At 43.9% G+C, this 22,182-nt stretch overlaps 1 protein-coding gene across 1 annotated transcript in view; it reads right to left on the bottom strand.

Moving 5' to 3' along the window:
- Positions 1-12,117: 12,117 nt before the first annotated feature.
- LOC106585945 (ras-GEF domain-containing family member 1B-A) overlaps positions 12,118-22,182 on the bottom strand; it is a 53,998-nt gene continuing 43,933 nt past the window's right edge. The window contains exon 14 of the mRNA XM_082968735.1: positions 12,118-16,817. Coding sequence (XP_082824861.1) covers positions 16,793-16,817 — 25 coding nt within the window. The 3' untranslated portion in view covers positions 12,118-16,792. The remainder of the gene's footprint in view (positions 16,818-22,182) is intronic.

Below are 22,182 nucleotides of genomic sequence, written 5' to 3' on the forward strand. Positions count from 1 at the left end.
GAGACAATGACACTGTCGCAGTAGACTGTATGTGCTGTTCCACAAGGGTGACTTCATATAGACTATATCACGGGGGTCTGCAACCTTTTTCATTTGAGTGACAATTTACAATTGTTCCTACAATTTCTAAAGATCTGCGTGCCAGTTATGATTTTCATATAAGCATTGTAGGCTACTCAACTGTGCCCCCCCCAAATAAATTCTAACTGCACACAAACTGAATAACTCTAGCTGGCTACTAGACAGAGATGCAGTCCATTCAGCCCAGAGAGCTCCACTATGTCTACCTGTACCAAGGCTCTGTCCATTCAGCCCACAGAGCTCCACTATGTCTACCTGTACCAAGGCTCAGTCCATTCAGCCCACAGAGCTCCACTATGTCTACCTGTACCAAGGCTCTGTCCATTCAGCCCACAGAGCTCCACTATGTCTACCTGTACCAAGGCTCAGTCCATTCAGCCCACAGAGCTCCACTATGTCTACCTGTACCAAGGCTCAGTCCATTCAGCCCACAGAGCTCCACTATGTCTACCTGTACCAAGGCTCAGTCCATTCAGCTCACAGAGCTCCACTATGTCTACCTGTACCAAGGCTCAGTCCATTCAGCTCACAGAGCTCCACTATGTCTACCTGTACCAAGGCTCAGTCCATTCAGCCCACAGAGCTCCACTATGTCTACCTGTACCAAGGCTCAGTCCATTCAGCTCACAGAGCTCCACTATGTCTACCTGTACCAAGGCTCAGTCCATTCAGCTCACAGAGCTCCACTATGTCTACCTGTACCAAGGCTCAGTCCATTCAGCCCACAGAGCTCCACTATGTCTACCTGTACCAAGGCTCAGTCCATTCTGCGCTGCTGAATCATGGGCTTAATGTGTACATTTTCCTTTTGTATTCTTAATTGCTTAGTCGAGTTTGTTTTTGCTTCATGCGTTCTTGTCGATTGTAAGTCTTTTGTAAGATTGCCTCAGTAAGTTCTTTGATGTTTGCCTTTTTATATTTCAATGTGTAGGATTTCTCTGGCATAGTTTGCATTTACATTCAGCTGTTTGACGCTCCGGTTACTTTCACATTGACGTCGGTATTTGAAGTGGGCCTTGATACCGTGTGTTGTACATCTATTTCATGTTGTACCACGTGCACTTTTTTTCACAAGTAGGCTAAATGAGTCAATGTACGACGAGGTTGAGCAGTACATTGTACACGTCATTCCACATCGTACACGCCAAACCTAATATAAACCTAATATTGAGGTGATAATGTCTGAGGGACATTTTGTTTTGTGTCTGTTGTTCTCCAAATAGCTTTTTTTTTTTTTTTAGAGTTTTTAAAATGGTGTAGAAGTACAGTAAATGAGCTTCAACTGTTGGGGGTATTTCTACACAACCCACTTTGCCCTTACCCCAAGTTTAGCTGAACTGACGCCACTGTGTGATCCGAGCATTCCTCACAACGTCAGTCAAGCTTCCAAGCTAACTGGCTAACGTCGGCTAGCTTGCTAGCTACATGTAGACACATAATGAGAGAACATCTCATTCATATCATATTACTCGCCCTAGCAGAGCTGGTTAGACTGTTTACAGTTTATCTAGAGCGTTTGTGACCGTAATATTTAAAAAAAATATATATATAATTACCTACATTTACTGACAACCAAGGTATATCAGACATTTCAAAAGATATTCGTCGTTAGCCTATTTAAACGTTGACGACAATTTTCATTCCTCTCTGATTACTATGAAGGATCTTTCAAAAGTTAATATTTTTGTTTTGGGACCCGGATAGATAAAGTCAAGTATTGATTTGATAGAAGTAAACAAATCATATAAAATTGCATTTTAATCTTTTTTTTTTTTTTTTTTCGCAATAAAGAGAATTAAATGCATTATTTAGATCAAATCATATACAAATGCATTTAAATATCTTGTTTGCAACTAACTTTGTCATTGATTGTCATAGAAACATCAAAACAAGTGCTAATTATTTACAACCTTTGATTTGCATAAAACGTCAAGTGTTGATTTGATACAAATAATCATAACAAATATAAAATTGCATTTAAATCTATTATCCTCAATATATTTTCCATGGATTGTAATAGAAACATCAAACGTAACATCATCCAAATGATTAAAACCAGACCCTTATTTTATAGATAAAAGGATAAGAGGTTTTTTTAAATAATTTTTTAGATGTGTGCATGATGACAATGCAACAGCTGATTCAAAGAGGGTCTGGCAGATGTCAAAACTCTTCTGTGAAGGAGTCAGTTAGGATACACTTGTGCTTCCTCGCCAAAAGGAGGCTATCGAGGAGGGGAGGACTTGCTATATTGTATTTACTTTGCCACCATGGCCTTTTTTTGCCTTTACCTCCCTTATCTCACCTCATTTGCTCACATTGTATATAGACTTATTTTTCTACTGTATTATTGACTGTATGTTTGTTTTACTCCATGTGTAACTCTGTGTTGTTGTATGTTGTCGAACTGCTTTGCTTTATCTTGGCCAGGTCGCAATTGTAAATGAGAACTTGTTCTCAACTTGCCTACCTGGTTAAATAAAGGTGAAATAAAATAAAATAAATAATTAATTAATTAATTAATCACTCAGATGTACTGGATATATCGTGAGCATGACATGACACATTTTTTTCTTCAATTAAAACATTGCATAATTGAGAGCACAATTTCGATAGAGATGTTTAAAAATATATATTTGATCAATAATGCTGAATTATAAATATTGCATCTTTCCATAACTACACTGTTTAACTATTAATTATTGTCAAATACAACAGAAAATAAGTCTAACAGATATACAGATATACTGTATGGTTTCACTGATCTCTTTCACGTACTCTTCAATCTGTGAGCCAATATTTTATCTTTTTTTAACTACATTACGTTATTAGTATGCTGATAGTTGTTGTTTAGGTAATAGTAAAGTTGTATTTAATCATAACTCATTCTATTTTGTGATGTTATTTGTAATTAAGTTGTAGTACTGGTAAACATTTGTATGTCCATTTAATGCAGGTCACCAGTGAAAACATTATTGTTTTATTTTTTGAGGTTGTATCAAATAAATATGTCTATTTGATAAATATGTCTATGGGGCGGCAGGGTAGCCTAGTGGTTAGAGCGTTGGACTAGTAACCGAAAGGTTGCAAGTTCAAATCCCCTGAGCTGCCAAGGTACAAATCTGTCGTTCTGCCTCCTGAACAAGGCAGTTAACCCCACTGTTCCTAGGCTGGCATTGAAAATAGGAATTTGTTCTTAACTGACTTGCCTACTTAAATAAAGGTAAAATTAAAGAACAGGATTGTGATTATGATTCTTTTTTTTTCTCAATAAACATCTCAATTTAAAACTACAAAACTGTAGTGTCTACACAATACTTTATAATGATTGTGGGAAAGTAATACAGTCTTAGTTTATTCTAAATGTATGGCTCTGGCTACATCTCTGAGTTTATCCAGAACGCTGAATGCTGCGGGGAGGTGTTAAATCAATGTGAATAACAGAATAATTGATGTGTTTATTATTTGTTTATTTGTCTGTCTTATACCGCCCATGGAACTCTTCATATCATAATATATCAGGTATGTTGTAATTGTTGTAATTGTTGTAATTGTATGTAACATGATGGACTGACTGGTTTAAATGCGTATGATGTATATGTGATGTATATGTGATCCTTTTAAATGGAAGGTGATGCCAAAGAAACATGTCCATCCTGGATGGACAATAAAGTTTTATTATATTCCATTCTATAGTATTCTATTCTATTGTATAGTATTCTATTCTATAGTATTCTATAGTATTCTGTTCTATTGTATAGTTTTCTATTCTATAGTATTTCTATTATATTGTATAGTATTCTATTCTATAGTATTCTATAGTATTTCTATTCTATTGTATAGTATTCTATTCTATAGTATTCTATAGTATTTATATTCTATTGTATAGTATTCTGTTCTATAGTATTGTATAGTATTCTATTCTATTGTATAGTATTCTATTCTATTGTATAGTATTCTATTCTAATGTATAGTATTCTATTCTAATGTACAGTATAATATGTGTGTGTGTGTTCCCATAATACCTTGTTCAACCTGCAGTTTCTGAGGTTTCGTCAATATGAACACTTTTGTCTCTTCCGCTGACATAACAGTCTGAGTTCCAGTGGACACCTGGTGAATTTACCTTTATTACTGTAAATGTTCCCAGAATCAGTAGAAGAGCAACATCAATAGACGGATTATACTTGATAGGAGATAACTTGAGATAGGCCTTAAATAAACAGACAACAGTTGAAAATATTTGAAAGTTACAAGAGGTTGCATTCCTTAGGTTGCGCAACGCCACTAGTAGAACAATTTCAGAAACGTGTGCGTGTAACTGCGTTGTCAGCAGAAATATTCCCCCCAGCGTTTAGATAGGAGTCTAGCTTGTAAAAACAACAAAGTTGTTATTATCTTGTGCAAGAAGTGCAACACAGCACTCTGGCAGTTGTGTTTCATCACCAAGGGTCCTTATCTATCCCAAGGAGCAGGTCCTTATCTATCCCAAGGAGCAGGTCCTTATCTATCCCAAGGAGCAGGTCCTTATCTATCCCAAGGAGCAGGTCCTTATCTATCCCAAGGAGCAGGTCCTTATCTATCCCAAGGAGCAGGTCCTTATCTATCCCAAGGAGCAGGTCCTTATCTATCCCAAGGAGCAGGTCCTTATCTATCCCAAGGAGCAGGTCCTTATCTATCCCAAGGAGCAGGTCCTTATCTATCCCAAGGAGCAGGTCCTTATCTATCCCAAGGAGCAGGTCCTTATCTATCCCAAGGAGCAGGTCCTTATCAATCTCAATGGATAAATCTACTAAATCTATGAATAACCGGACCTTCTCCACTGGCTCCAGGGCCATCTACAAGTCTCTGCTAGGTAAAGCCCCGCTTTATCTCAGCTCACTGGTCACCATAGCAGCACCCACCCGTAGCACGCGCTCCACCAGGTATATCTCACTGGTCACCCCCAAAACCAATTCTTCCTTTGGCCACCTTTCCTTCCAGTTCTCTGCGGCCAATGACTGGAACGAACTGCAAAAACTCTCTGAAGCTGGAGACTCTTATCTCGCTCACTAGCTTTAAGCACCAGCTGTCAGAGCAGCTCACAGATCACTGCACTTGTACATAGCTCATCTGTAAATAGCCCATCCAATCTACCTCATCCCCATACTGTATTTATTTATTTATCTTGCTCCTTTGCACCCCAGTATCTCAACTTGCACATTCATCCTCTGCACATCCTACCATTCCAGTGTTTAATATCTATATTGTAATTACTTTGCCACCATGGCCTATTTATTGCCTACCTCTCTTATACTACCTCATTTGCACATGCTGTATATATATATTTTCCTACTGTATTATTGATTGTATGTTTGTTTATTTCATGTGTAACTCTGTGTTGTTGTAAGTGTCGAACTGCTTTGCTTTATCTTGGACAGGTTGCAGATGCAAATGACAACTTGTTCTCAACTAGCCTACCTGGTTAAATGAAGGTGAAATAAATTAAATAAATAAAGTTAACACAGTGTCCAAAGAAGGGCCAGAAGTATACAGAATGGTGTCGCCTGCGTAGAGGTGGATCAGAGAATCACCAGCAGCAACAGCGACATCGTTGATACAGAGAAGAGAATCGGCCCGAGAATTGAACCCTGTGGCACACCCATAGAGACTGCCAAAGGTCCGGACAACAGGCCCTCCGATTTGACACATTGAACTCTATTAGAGAAGTAGTTGGTGAACCAGGCGAGGCAATAATTTGAGAAACCAAGGCTGTTGTTAAGAGTCAATGTGCAGCAGGTGGGACGGAGTCAGGCGCAGGACACAGAGAATGAGTAATAAAGGACTTTACTCAACAAAACAACTAAATATTCCACACAGGGAAAATAATCCAGCTCACAAAATATAAGCGACAGCTTAACACAGAACAAACACGCACAAAACCAAGGGGGAAACCAGAGGGTTAAATAGGGAACAATAATTACGAAATGGAAACCAGGTGTGTACAATGAAGACAAAACAAATGGAAAATGAAAACGTGGATTGGTGGCAACTAGAAAACCGGTGACGTCGACCGCCGGACGCCGCCCGAACAAGGAGAGGGACCAACTTCGGCGGAAGTTGTGACAGCTGTTGAGTCTGCCAATAAGGATGTGGTGATTGACAGAGTTGAAAGCCTTGGCCAGGTCGATGAATACGGCTGCACAGTAATGTCTCTTATCGATGGCGGTTATGATATCGTTTAGGACCTTGAGCGTGGCTGAGGTGCACCCATGACCAGCTCTGAAACCAGATTGCATGGCGGAGAAGGTATGGTGAGATTCGAAATGGTCGGTAATCTGTTAACTTGGCTTTCGAAGACCTTAGAAAGGCAGGGTAGGATAGATATAGGTCTGTAGCAGTTTGGGTCTAGAGTGTCTCCCCCTTTGAAGAGGGGGATGACCGCGGCAGCTTTCCAATCTTTGGGAATCTCAGACGTTACGAAAGAGAGGTTGAACAGGCTTGTAATAGGGGTTGCAACAATTTCGTCAGATAATTTTAGAAAGAGAGGGTCCAGATTGTCTAGCCCGGCTGATTTGTAGGGGTCCAGATTTTGCAGCTCTTTCAGAACATCAGCTATCTGGATTTGGGTGAAGGAGAAATGGGGGAGGCTTGGGCGAGTTGCTGTGGGAGTGGCTGAGATAATTGAACAAAAGAAGTATGTTGAGGGTCAATGTTGTCAAGGTAAAACCAGTTAGCTAGCCAGCTAGCCAACTTGTGCTATTGCTGGGCTGGTCAGATGAGTTGTGAGCCCATGCATTAGTGGAAACCAAGACTGTTCCCAAGGAAGGTTTGCAGGTTTTTACTAGCAGAAGTGACTTTTCGTAGCACAGTTTAGGAGAACTTAAGCAGCAGGTTAGGAAAGGGTTAGCTAAAATGATACAATTGTTCCCAACGCAACTCGAACATATCTAGCCACGACCAGGCCTTCTACTAATACGAAACTGCAAACAGAGGAGCCTGGTCAACGTTACAACGTCAACTTACGAAACAGATATCATTTCAATAAAGGCTATCTGGCTTGAATTCCATTTTGAATATTGCTTAGATATGACTGAGAACAAAAATATATTGAGCGTCAATGTTGTCAGGATATAACGTTAGCTAGCTGGCTAAAACCTTGTGTAGCTAGATAGCTAGTTACTGTTGCTAAGATACGAGAAAGTGGCTAGGTTTCCGTTTTGCGTCACAGCTCGGTACATAGAACAGATAGATGTCCAATCAAATCAAGACATGCTGCATTTTTCACTTTGAATGATACTGTATGATCTATAATCCTAATTCTGTCAATCTTTTTCTGTTTCTCCTTCAACAAAAAGGAAATATTTGCCTGTTAGCCCCCATGTAATTAGCTTTCCTTCATTGTTTGCTGTTAAAGATAGCAGAGAAGTATTTCGTTTTTAGTTAATTTTACTTTTATTTAACTAGGCAAGTCAGTTAATTAAGAACAAATTCTTATTTACAATGACGGCCTACACCGGCCAAACCCGGACGACGCTGGGCCAATTGTGCGCCGCCCTTACGGGACTCCCAATCACGGCCAGTTGCGATACAGCCTGGATTCAAACCAGGGTATCTGTAGTGACGCCTCAAAGCATTGAGATGCAGTGCCTTAGACCGCTGAACCAGGGTGTCTGTAGTGACACCTCAAACATTGAGATGCAGTGCCTTAGACCGCTGAACCAGGGTGTCTGTAGTGACGCCTCAAACACTGAGATGCAGTGCCTTAGACCGCTGAACCAGGGTGTCTGTAGTGACGCCTCAAACACTGAGATGCAGTGCCTTAGACCGCTGAACCAGGGTGTCTGTAGTGACGCCTCAAACACTGAGATGCAGTGCCTTAGACCGCTGAACCAGGGTGTCTGTAGTGACGCCTCAAACACTGAGATGCAGTGCCTTAGACCGCTGAACCAGGGTGTCTGTAGTGACGCCTCAAAGCATTGAGATGCAGTGCCTTAGACCGCTGAACCAGGGTGTCTGTAGTGACACCTCAAACACTGAGATGCAGTGCCTCAGACCGCTGAACCAGGGTGTCTGTAGTGACGCCTCAAACACTGAGATGCAGTGCCTCAGACCGCTGAACCAGGGTGTCTGTAGTGACGCCTCAAACACTGAGATGCAGTGCCTCAGACCGCTGAACCTGGGTGTCTGTAGTGACGCCTCTAACACTGAGATGCAGTGCCTCAGACCGCTGAACCAGGGTGTCTGTAGTGACGCCTCTAACACTGAGATGCAGTGCCTTAGACCGCTGAACCAGGGTGTCTGTAGTGACGCCTCTAACACTGAGATGCAGTGCCTTAGACCGCTGAACCAGGGTGTCTGTAGTGATGCCTCTAACACTGAGATGCAGTGTCTTAGACCGCTGAACCAGGGTGTCTGTAGTGACGCCTCAAACACTGAGATGCAGTGCCTTAGACCGCTGAACCAGGGTGTCTGTAGTGACGCCTCTAACACTGAGATGCAGTGCCTTAGACCGCTGAACCAGGGTGTCTGTAGTGACGCCTCAAAGGATTGAGATGCAGTGCCTTAGACCGCTGCGCCACTTGGGAGCCCGTTAATCATTTTAAGCATCTTTTAAAATAGGCTTAATACCTGACAAACTATTTTAACATAGACCAGGCCTTGTTAAACACTTCAATTTGCTCAACTTGCCATTGGCTCAAATATTGGCTCAACTTACCCCATTTTGACTATATTAGCCCACACAGCAACAAAGATGCACTTTCATTCTAGAATGATATACTTAAGTTTAGATTGAAGCATCATGAAACCTCTAACACAATACATTCATTTGACTTGGTGAAAATCTGTTTTTTGGACCTAACTTGCTTACCACTTTTTCCATGTGGTTTCTTCCTTACTAACAGAATCCATGAAATGATGACCTCTACCTAAGTATTTGGTCAAATTATACATTTTGTGCGTGGTTTCCTAGAAACAAGGGTGGCTCAACGTACCCCTTTGGCTCAACTTACCCCACTCTCCCCTATAAATGCCTCATTAATTCAAGTGCCGTCCCCCATCAGAAGCCAAATAAGCTAGTTTCATTCCATTGTTTGTAAACAATGTAATCATAAACAAAAACTATATAGCCTCTAAACATGGTTAAAACTATCATTTAGATACCTTGGATGGTCAGACCTGGCATCCATAGCTCCATCCTGAATTTCAGAGTGGTTACATTTCTCTTTTTTGAAATATATTTTCCTTTATTATTTTCCACTAACCCTCCCACCCCTCTCCTAATTGGAGTAAACTAATGAACATCAACACTTAGGTTTCTACTTCCAGCTTATACTATATACATTTTACGGACACAATATATTTTACATTTGTTATCTTGTTTTTAATCCCATCTTTCAGCTACCCTCAACCCCTCCCATCTATCTCTGAACACCATCCAGTCCCATCCTTCAGCTCCCCTCAACCCCTCCCATCTATCTCTGAACACCATCCAGTCCCATCCTTCAGCTCCCCTCAACCCCTCCCATCTATCTCTGAACACCATCCAGTCCCATCTTTCAGCTACCCTCAACCCCTCCCATCTATCTCTGAACACCATCCAGTCCCATCCTTCAGCTCCCCTCAACCCCTCCCATCTATCTCTGAACACCATCCAGTCCCATCCTTCAGCTCCCCTCAACCCCTCCCATCTATCTCTGAACACCATCCAGTCCCATCCTTCAGCTCCCCTCAACCCCTCCCATCTATCTCTGAACACCATCCAATTTTTACATCTATTTGCCATGTATTTTTAATCTGTGATGTTTCACAAAAGTTCTCAACCTTTCTACTCTGATAGTTTCTAGAGATTGTAAATTAAATAAAACATTTTTTGCTAAAAGCGTTATTACATTATTGATCGATTGACTTTTCAAATCACCCAGCAGTGCTAAATGTTGCTATTCTTCAGCCATTCCTGGACCTGCGACCAAAAACAAGCTACATATGGACATTACCAAAACAAATGATCTAATGATTCTTTCTCTTCGCAGCAAAATCTACAGAGCTGGGATGGTTGTATTGACAGCTTTGCTATTGTTTGAACTGCAGATTGCTATTTAAATAATGGTTAAATAAAAAAAAAAAAGATATAGACATTAGCAACATTCAATTCATGTAATTATGTTCAACATGTTCAACATGTTCCCACTACAGCAGAAACACTGACGATCAACATTGAGACAAGCTCCTTAAAGAGTTTCAATGCAGTTAAATATTATTGACACCATTAAACAGCTAACAGTTTGTTATAATACTGTAACAGCCTATTACTACTGAGATGTACTGTCACGTCCTGGCCAGTATAAGGGTTAATTGGTATTGTACTTTGGTCAGGACGTGGCAGAGGGTATTTGTTTTATGTGGTTAGGGGTGGTGTTTTTCTAAAAAGGGCATTTGATTTAAGTATTCCGGGTTTTTTTGTGCACTGTTCTTTGTTTACGTATTTCTATGTTGATCTAGTTAGTTGTATGTCTATGTTTGGTTAATTGGGGTGGACTTCCAATTGAAGGCAGCTGTGTGGTGTTGCCTTTGATTGGAAGTCCTATATTAGTTGGGTGTGTTTGTCTGTTTAATTGTGGGAGATTGTTCCGTGTATAGCATCAAGCCTTACAGGACTGTTTATTATCGGTGTGTTTCTTTTGTATACGTGTTTATTTTGGGTTTTCCTTCTTTCCATTTAATAAAGAAGATGAGTTTACACATACCTGCGGCATTTTGGTCCTCCTTAACCGACGACAACCGTGACATGTACTTACCTATACTGTCGATCTGTAGCTGGTAATACCGCAGAACAAGCTACACTGAACAAAACTATAAACGCAACATGCAACATGCAACACTGATTTTACTAAGTCACAGTTCATATAAGAAAATAGGTCAATTGAAATAAATTCATTAGGCCCTAATCTATGGATTTCACATGACTGGGAATACAGATATACATCTGTTGGTAACAGATACCTTTAAAAATAAGATAAGGAAGTGGATCAGAAAACCAGTCAGTATCTGGTGTGACCACCATTTGCCTCATGCAGCGCAACACATCTCCTTCACATAGAGTTGATCAGGCTGTTGATTGTGGCCTGTGGAATGTTGTCCCACTCCTCTTCAATGGCTGTGCGAAGTTGTTGGATATGTGCAAACCCACAGTTTCATCAGCTGTCTGGGTGACTGGTCTCAGACGATCCCGCAGGTGAAGGAGCCGGATGTGGAGGTCCTGGGCTGGCGTGGTTACAGGTGGTCTGTGGTTGTGAGGCCAGTTGGACGTACTGCCAAATTCTCTAAATAAGCTTTTTGTGTGTATGAAACATTTCGGAGGAACTTTTATTTCAGCTCATGAAACATGGGACCATCACTTTAGATGTTGCGTTTATATATTTTTTTTATTTTTTTATTTTTGTTCAGTATATTTAGAGATGCAAAACAAAATCCAAGACAAGCTGTAATACTTTGTACTGTACAAAGGTAACTTTGTTATCTGCAGCCAAGGTAACTGCCAGGTTAATAGGTATATAAATTTGTCAATGTACCTTATTACATCATGTCACTACGGTGTAAGGCCTTTGTACCCTTGATCTTGTTTTCAATGATTCTCTACAGCTTTCCGGCCCGACTCTCTAGCAATCCGTTTTTTTCTTCCTGTCTCCTTCCTTTCTATACTTTCTTGGCCTTTACGCCGTCACCTTTATCCTCAACCTCTCGTTGCTGTCTTCTTTCCGTCTGTTTGTCTCTTTGTTTTTTTAAAACTACCTATTTCCTTCTTCTGTTTTCACAAATGACCATGAAAACCCTCAAAGAAATCCTAAAAAGTCAGTCCGTTAATATTAAAAAGGTTCATTGCTACCCATCTGTAATTACTGTGGATAGGCTATTACCGGCGGGTTGTCATTGAACCGTTATCTAACATCAGTCCGTGTGAGCGTGTTTGAAATGTGTGTTGTTTGATAGTTCTGGTATTTCACGGTTAATCTCTGACTTTAAAAAAAATATATATATTAAAAAACATGAACAGTGTCCCTTTTTAGGCAATCTTTTATTAACTTTGTCACTTTCTCTTTTAAACACAACTAACTCAGTAATAAACAGATCCTCTATTCCATCGTAACAGTCCAAATTAAAACAGATAAACACAGGTAGGAAAAACAGAATCATTTACACAGTAAACCACAGTATCATGTAGAGCGGAGAAATGCAAAGACAAGGCAAGCTAGACATCAGTCAATGGCCACGTTCCAGACTGACTAAATTACAGATGCCTGCTAGATCTCACAATGCCTGGATAGACATCGGCTATGCAACACCTGCAATGTAGTCGGCCGGGAACGCGCCCATCATTTTTTACTTCATAGTGTTAGCTTGTACCACGAAAGTGTTTTCATATAAACCTGTATAAAAAAAAATTGTTAGGCTAATATCTGATAACTACTGAAGTATATTATGTACCTAGTACAAAATTAAATAAGCAGAAATACAATAAAATAATCGTAAATATCCATAACATGAAATAATAACTACACAGAGGATCATAAATAAAACAACATTTGGTGAAAATTACAATATGAAGAAGAAAAAAAATATAGGAGAAAAGGAAAGTTTGATCCAGCATTAAACAGAGGAAAAAACCTTCCAAATCCTCAGCTCTCACACATCATATACAGACAACTCATTCACTCAACCACCAGGGGGCGATACAACCACATTGTATTTCTGTACTATCAAACTCATGAGAGGGAGTGCAGTGTGTGTGTAGGTACAGGCACTCTAACACAGGATGGATGATCTGGAGTGATTGAAGCGTACAGTCCAGTCCTCCAAGTCTATATTTATTCCAGCAGAGTGGCTGGCTAGTGGCAGAGCGTTATAACACTGATTAACAGGGACATACTGGCTAGTGGCAGAGCGTTATAACACTGATTAACAGGGACATACTGGCTAGTGGCAGAGCGTTATAACACTGATTAACAGGGACATACTGGCTAGTGGCAGAGCGTTATAACACTGATTAACAGGGACATACTGGCTAGTGGCAGAGCGTTATAACACTGATTAACAGGGACATACTGGCTAGTGGCAGAGCGTTATAACACTGATTAACAGGGACATACTGGCTAGTGGCAGAGCGTTATAACACTGATTAACAGGGACATAGGGACATACTGGCTAGTGGCAGAGCCTTATAACACTGATTAACAGGGACATACTGGCTAGTGGCAGAGCGTTATAACACTGATTAACATGGACATAGGGACATACTGGCTAGTGGCAGAGCGTTATAACACTGATTAACAGGGACATAGGGACATACTGGCTAGTGGCAGAGTGTTATAACACTGATTAACAGGGACATAGGGACATACTGGCTAGTGGCAGAGTGTTATAACACTGATTAACAGGTACATAGGGACATACTGGCTAGTGGCAGAGTGTTATAACACTGATTAACAGGGACATACTGGCTAGTGGCAGAGTGTTATAACACTGATTAACAGGGACATAGGGACATACTGGCTAGTGGCAGAGTGTTATAACACTGATTAACAGGGACATACTGGCTGGTGGCAGAGTGTTATAACACTGATTAACAGGGACATACTGGCTAGTGGCAGAGTGTTATAACACTGATTAACAGGGACATATGGACATACTGGCTAGTGGCAGAGTGTTATAACACTGATTAACAGAGACATAGGGACATACTGGCTAGTGGCAGAGTGTTATAACACTGATTAACATGGACATACTGGCTAATGGCAGAGTGTTATAACACTGATTAACAGGGACACAGGGACATACTGGCTAGTGGCAGAGTGTTATAACACTGATTAACAGGGACATACTGGCTAGTGGCAGAGTGTTATAACACTGATTAACAGGGACATACTGGCTAGTGGCAGAGTGTTATAACACTGATTAACAGGGACATACTGGCTAGTGGCAGAGCGTTATAACACTGATTAACATGGACATAGGGACATACTGGCTAGTGGCAGAGCGTTATAACACTGATTAACAGGGACATAGGGACATACTGGCTAGTGGCAGAGTGTTATAACACTGATTAACAGGGACATAGGGACATACTGGCTAGTGGCAGAGTGTTATAACACTGATTAACAGGGACATAGGGACATACTGGCTAGTGGCAGAGCCTTATAACACTGATTAACAGGGACATACTGGCTAGTGGCAGAGTGTTATAACACTGATTAACAGGTACATAGGGACATACTGGCTAGTGGCAGAGTGTTATAACACTGATTAACAGGGACATACTGGCTAGTGGCAGAGTGTTATAACACTGATTAACAGGGACATAGGGACATACTGGCTAGTGGCAGAGTGTTATAACACTGATTAACAGGGACATACTGGCTGGTGGCAGAGTGTTATAACACTGATTAACAGGGACATACTGGCTAGTGGCAGAGTGTTATAACACTGATTAACAGGGACATATGGACATACTGGCTAGTGGCAGAGTGTTATAACACTGATTAACAGAGACATAGGGACATACTGGCTAGTGGCAGAGTGTTATAACACTGATTAACATGGACATACTGGCTAATGGCAGAGTGTTATAACACTGATTAACAGGGACACAGGGACATACTGGCTAGTGGCAGAGTGTTATAACACTGATTAACAGGGACATACTGGCTAGTGGCAGAGTGTTATAACACTGATTAACAGGGACATACTGGCTAGTGGCAGAGTGTTATAACACTGATTAACAGGGACATAGGGACATACTGGCTAGTGGCAGAGTGTTATAACACTGATTAACAGAGACATAGGGACATACTGGCTAGTGGTAGAGTGTTATAACTGATTAACAGGGACATACTGGCTAGTGGCAGAGTGTTATAACACTGATTAACAGGGACATACTGGCTAGTGGCAGAGTGTTATAACACTGATTAACAGGGACATACTGGCTAGTGGCAGAGTGTTATAACACTGATTAACAGGGACATACTGGCTAGTGGCAGAGTGTTATAACACTGATTAACAGGGACATAGGGACATACTGGCTAGTGTCAGAGTGTTATAACACTGATTAACAGGGACATACTGGCTAGTGGCAGAGTGTTATAACACTGATTAACAGGGACATACTGGCTAGTGGCAGAGTGTTATAACACTGATTAACAGGGACATAGGGACATACTGGCTAGTGGCAGAGCCTTATAACACTGATTAACAGGGACACAGGGACATACTGGCTAGTGGCAGAGTGTTATAACACTGATTAACAGGGACACAGGGACATACTGGCTAGTGGCAGAGTGTTATAACACTGATTAACATGGACATAGGGACATACTGGCTAGTGGCAGAGCGTTATAACACTGATTAACAGGGACATACTGGCTAGTGGCAGAGTGTTATAACACTGATTAACAGGGACATACTGGCTAGTGGCAGAGCGTTATAACACTGATTAACATGGACATAGGGACATACTGGCTAGTGGCAGAGCGTTATAACACTGATTAACAGGGACATACTGGCTAGTGGCAGAGCGTTATAACACTGATTAACAGGGACATACTGGCTAGTGGCAGAGTGTTATAACACTGATTAACAGGGACATACTGGCTAGTGGCAGAGTGTTATAACACTGATTAACAGGGACATAGGGACATACTGGCTAGTGGCAGAGCCTTATAACACTGATTATCAAAAGTAGTGCACTACATAGGGAATAGGGTGCCATTATCCATCTTCACAAAATCCCCACACACCTCTCTGCCCGTGGCTGAAGTGTCCCATTGAGAAAGGATGAGGAGAGAAGGGGTTTCTTCCTGTTGTAGAATATCACAAAGCTTTATATCAACACAAACACACAAAAAAAAAATGACATCATAATATCTATCCAATGCACTTTGAACATATTTAGCGGTAAAGTTGTCAAGGCTTGGGTCGACCAAACTGGGTTAATATGGAACACATCTGCAATAACCGTAGACAAACAAATGACCATAGAAGAAGAAGAGAAAAAAAAGCGTATTAAAACAAATATTACACACACAAACAAACAAACAAACACTACAAATAATGTTAGCTTCATATATCTCTACCAACGTTGCTGTAGGTTAGGATTAACACTATTACACAGTATACTGGTTCCCAGTAAACAAAATGGTGGCTTATTTAAAAGAGAGAAAAAGCATCTCGTTCGTTGCACCTGTTCGAACCGAGTCGGCTAACCAGCAGACAACTCCTAGCTTCTGTAGAAAGGAAAATACATCTTGAAAATGTCACGGGGACAATTTGCATCAACTGTGGTTTTCACTTGGTGTGAATACATACATGGTGTGTTTTTAAAAAAAAAAAAGGTTTTCAGCAGACGAGAAAAAGGACAACAACAACAGAAAAGCATCTCCCTGGGTATTCCTCTTCTCGTCGTTAATGGGCGTAACGTCTTTAATAAAAGACTACAAAATTCATACAAAGAGATGAAAAAAGCTGTCCTGGAAATGTAGCGCGAAGAAGAGCCAATCAACTGGAGGGATTCTTAGCTAGAAATCCATGACTGAGGAACAGGAAAAAGGTACTGTCCCCTGCTGAATAGTACAGTTCAGATTGTTGTTTCCCTTCCAAACAGGGACGCTGTTATCCGGACATCACCGCAGGGTAAGGCTTGGTTGTCAGATGGGTTTGACAGGGTTCTGTTCAGAAGCATCTAGACTCTACTTAGCAGAGTGGATCTGAGGGGGGCAGGAAGAAAGAGAGAGAGAGAGAGAGAGAGAGAGAGAGAGAGAGATAGAGATAGAGAGAGAAAGAAGAGGACATCTATTAGCAAGACATCTAACAGGTATCTCTCTATCTATGTATTGTAGCAGTAATGGCTGGCTGGCTGGCTGGCTAACTGACTGGCTGGCTGGCTAACTGACTGGCTGGCTAACTGACTGGCTGGCTGGCTAACTGACTGGCTAACTGACTGGCTGGCTAACTGACTGGCTGGCTGACTGGCTGCCTAACTGACTGGCTGGCTGGCTAACTGACTGGCTAACTGACTGGCTGGCTAACTGACTGGCTAACTGACTGGCTGGCTAACTGACTGGCAGGCTAACTGACTGGCTGACTAACTGACTGGCTGGCTAACTGACTGGCTGGCTAACTGACTGACTGGCTAACTGACTGGCAGGCTAACTGACTGGCTGGCTAACTGACTGGCTGGCTGGCTAACTGACTGGCTAACTGACTGGCAGGCTAACTGACTAACTGGCTGGCTAACTGGCTGGCTGACTGGCTGGCTGACTGGCTGGCTAACTGGCTGGCTAACTGGCTGACTGGGTGGCTAACTGGCTGGCTAACTGGCTGGCTAACTGGCTGGCTAACTGGCTGACTGGGTGGCTAACTGGCTGGCTAACTGGCTGGCTAACTGGCTGGTTAACTGGCTGGCTGACTGACTGGCTAACTGATTGACTGACTGGCTAACTGACTGGCTAACTGACTGACTGGCTGGCTAACTGGCTGGCTGGCTGGCTAACTGGCTGGCTGGCTGACTGGCTGCCTAACTGACTGGCTGGCTGGCTAACTGACTGGCTAACTGACTGGCTGGCTAACTGACTGGCTAACTGACTGGCTGGCTAACTGACTGGCTGGCTGGCTAACTGACTGGCTAACTGACTGGCTAACTGACTGACTGGCTGGCTAACTGACTGGCTGGCTGGCTAACTGACTGGCTAACTGACTGGCTGGCTAACTGACTGGCTAACTGACTGGCTGGCTAACTGACTGGCAGGCTAACTGACTGGCTGACTAACTGACTGGCTGGCTAACTGACTGGCTGGCTAACTGACTGACTGGCTAACTGACTGGCAGGCTAACTGACTGGCTGGCTAACTGACTGGCTGGCTAACTGACTGGCTGGCTGGCTAACTGACTGGCTAACTGACTGGCAGGCTAACTGACTGGCTGGCTAACTGACTGGCTGGCTAACTGACTGGCTGGCTGGCTAACTGACTGGCTAACTAGGTCTGTCTTAGTCAGCTCCCTGGGCTCTGAGGATAATATACAACCACACTGAACAAAGACAATGATTATTCTATGTATTACTGCTACAATTGTAGAAATCAATACAACACAGTCTGTTCTGTGTGTCTACTTAGAGAAGGCTTAATAACACCAACCCCCTTCCCTGTCCTGGAACAGTCATAAAGCACATTGCTGGGCTAGAGGATCTTAGCCATACTCCAGGCTTATCAGCAGTGAGGCTAGAGGATCTTAGCCATACTCCAGGCTTATCAGCAGTGGGGCTAGAGGCTAGAGGCTCTTAGCCATACTCCAGGCTTATCAGCAGTGAGGCTAGAGGATCTTAGCCATACTCCAGGCTTATCAGCAGTGGAGCTAGAGGCTAGAGGCTCTTAGCCATACTCCAGGCTTATCAGCAGTGGGGCTAGAGTCTAGAGGCTCTTAGCCATACTCCAGGCTTATCAGCAGTGGAGCTAGAGGCTCTTAGCCATACTCCAGGCTTATCAGCAGTGGAGCTAGAGGATCTTAGCCATACTCCAGGCTTATCAGCAGTGAGTCTAGAGGCTAGAGACTCTTAGCCATACTCCAGGCTTATCAGCAGTGAGGCTAGAGGCTCTTAGCCATACTCCAGGCTTATCAGCGGTGAGGCTAGAGGCTAGAGGCTCTTAGCCATACTCCAGGCTTATCAGCAGTGAGGCTAGAGGCTCTTAGCCATACTCCAGGCTTATCAGCAGTGAGGCTAGAGGCTAGAGGCTCTTAGCCATACTCCAGGCTTATCAGCAGTGGGGCTAGAGGCTAGAGGCTAGAGGCTCTTAGCCATACTCCAGGCTTATCAGCAGTGGGGCTAGAGGCTAGAGGCTCTTAGCCATACTCCAGGCTTATCAGCAGTGAGGCTAGAGGCTCTTAGCCATACTCCAGGCTTATCAGCAGTGAGGCTAGAGGCTAGAAGCTCTTAGCCATACTCCAGGCTTATCAGCAGTGAGGCTAGAGGCTTGAGGCTCTTAGCCATACTCCAGGCTTATCAGCAGTGAGTCTAGAGGCTAGAGGCTCTTAGCCATACTCCAGGCTTATCAGCAGTGGAGCTAGAGGCTCTTAGCCATACTCCAGGCTTATCAGCAGTGGGGCTAGAGGCTAGAGGCTCTTAGCCATACTCCAGGCTTATCAGCAGTGGGGCTAGAGGCTAGAGGCTCTTAGCCATACTCCAGGCTTATCAGCTGTGGGGCTAGAGGCTAGAGACTAGAGGCTCTTAGCCATACTCCAGGCTTATCAGCAGTGGAGCTAGAGGCTAGAGGCTCTTAGCCATACTCCAGGCTTATCAGCAGTGGGGCTAGAGGATCTTAGCCATACTCCAGGCTTATCAGCAGTGGGGCTAGAGGATCTTAGCCATACTCCAGGCTTATCAGCAGTGAGTCTAGAGGCTAGAGGCTCTTAGCCATACTCCAGGCTTATCAGCAGTGGAGCTAGAGGATCTTAGCCATACTCCAGGCTTATCAGCAGTGAGTCTAGAGGCTAGAGGCTCTTAGCCATACTCCAGGCTTATCAGCAGTGGGGCTAGAGGATCTTAGCCATACTCCAGGCTTATCAGCAGTGGGGCTAGAGGCTCTTAGCCATACTCCAGGCTTATCAGCAGTGAGGCTAGAGGATCTTAGCCATACTCCAGGCTTATCAGCAGTGGGGCTAGAGGCTCTTAGCCATACTCCAGGCTTATCAGCAGTGAGGCTAGAGGTTCTTAGCCATACTCCAGGCTTATCAGCAGTGGGGCTTGAGGCTCTTAGCCATACTCCAGGCTTATCAGCAGTGGAGCTAGAGGCTAGAGGCTCTTAGCCATACTCCAGGCTTATCAGCAGTGGGGCTAGAGGCTAGAGGCTCTTAGCCATACTCCAGGCTTATCAGCAGTGAGGCTAGAGGCTAGAGGCTCTTAGCCATACTCCAGGCTTATCAGCAGTGGGGCTAGAGGCTCTTAGCCATACTCCAGGCTTATCAGCAGTGGGGCTAGAGGCTCTTAGCCATACTCCAGGCTTATCAGCAGTGGAGCTAGAGGCTAGAGGATCTTAGCCATACTCCAGGCTTATCAGCAGTGGGGCTAGAGGCTCTTAGCCATACTCCAGGCTTATCAGCAGTGAGTCTAGAGGCTCTTAGCCATACTCCAGGCTTATCAGCAGTGGAGCTAGAGGCTAGAGGCTCTTAGCCATACTCCAGGCTTATCAGCAGTGGGGCTATAGGCTAGAGGATCTTAGCCATACTCCAGGCTTATCAGCAGTGGGGCTAGAGACTAGAGGCTCTTAGCCATACTCCAGGCTTATCAGCAGTGGGGCTAGAGGCAGGTGGATTCACCTGGCCGGCTGGCTAACTGACTGACTGGCTGGCTGGCTGACTAGCTGGCTAACTGGCTGGCTGGCTGGCTAACTGACTGGCTGGCTGGCTAACTGACTGGCTGGCTGACTGGCTGGCCGGCTGGCTGGCTAACTGACTGACTGGCTGGCTGGCTGACTGGGTGGCTGGCTAACTGACTGACTGACTGACTGACTGGCTGGCTGGCTGGCTGGCTGGCTGGCTGGCTATCAGAGAAACGCGACAGCACCCGGAAACAGACAGGTGGATTCACCTTGCCGGCTGGCTAACTGACTGACTGACTGACTGGCTGGCTGGCTATCAGCACCCGGAAACAGACAGGTGGATTCACCCAGCCCATCTTACCCCACTGGAGCCAGGACCCGCCTAACCAGCCACTTAATGCAAGAGGACTATCTGGATGGATGGTACACATTCAGGTCTGGGCTCAGTCAGATATAGTGTAATATATATATATATATATATATACACAATAGAAGACATATCACCTGGGAAAGACGATTTAGGTATTTGCTGTGAGCCAATTGTTTGCACATTCATTATGATTAATTTGTTTTAATGTATCAGACGCTCTTATCCAGAGCGACTTACAGTAGTGAATGCATACATTTCATTTCGTGCATTTTTTGTTGTTGTTGTACTGGCCCCCCGTGGGAATCGAACCCACAACTCTGGCGTTGCACACACCATGCTGGCGTTGCAAACACCATGCTCTACCAAAAATAAATGGGGGGTGGGGAGTAATGAGTAGGTCCTACTGAACAATCCATGTGGTTAGTATGCCAATGTTTCTGTCATCTAGCCGTCAGACAATCCTTCAGCACTGGCTAACTGACTGACTGGCTGGCTGGCTGACTGGCTGACTAACTGGCTGGCTGGCTGGCTAACTGGCTGGCTAACTGGCTGGCTGGCTAACTGGCTGGCTAACTGGCTGGCTGACTGACTGGCTGGCTAACTGGCTGGCTAACTGGCTGGCTAACTGACTGGCTAACTGACTGGCTAACTGACTGACTGGCTGGCTAACTGGCTGGCTAACTGGCTGGCTAACTGGCTGGCTAACTGGCTGGCTAACTGACTAACTGGCTGGCTAACTGGCTGGCTGACTGGCTGGCTGACTGGCTGGCTAACTGGCTGGCTAACTGGCTGACTGGGTGGCTAACTGGCTGGCTAACTGGCTGGCTAACTGGCTGGCTAACTGGCTGACTGGGTGGCTAACTGGCTGGCTAACTGGCTGGCTAACTGGCTGGTTAACTGGCTGGCTGACTGACTGGCTAACTGATTGACTGACTGGCTAACTGACTGGCTAACTGACTGACTGGCTGGCTAACTGGCTGGCTGGCTGGCTAACTGGCTGGCTAACTGGCTGACTGACTGACTGGCTGGCTGGCTGGCTGGCTGGCTAACTGTCTGACTGGCTGGCTGGCTGGCTAACTGACTGGCTAACTGGCTGGCTAACTGACTGGCTGGCTAACTGACTGGCTGGCTAACTGACTGGCAGGCTGGCTGGCTAACTGGCTGGCTGGCTAACTGGCTGACTGGCTAACTGACTGGCTAACTGACTGGCTGGCTGGCTAACTGGCTGGCTGGCTGGCTGGCTGGCTAACTGGCTGGCTAACTGACTGGCTAACTGGCTGGTTAACTGGCTGGCTAACTGGCTGGCTAACTGACTGGCTAACTGACTGGCTAACTGGCTGGCTGGTTGGCTGGCTGGCTGGCTAACTGGCTGGCTAACTGACTGGCTAA

This window comes from Salmo salar, chromosome 24 (genome assembly GCF_965601325.2).
Source record: "Salmo salar chromosome 24, fSalSal1, whole genome shotgun sequence".
In the NCBI taxonomy this organism is placed as follows: domain Eukaryota; kingdom Metazoa; phylum Chordata; class Actinopteri; order Salmoniformes; family Salmonidae; genus Salmo; species Salmo salar.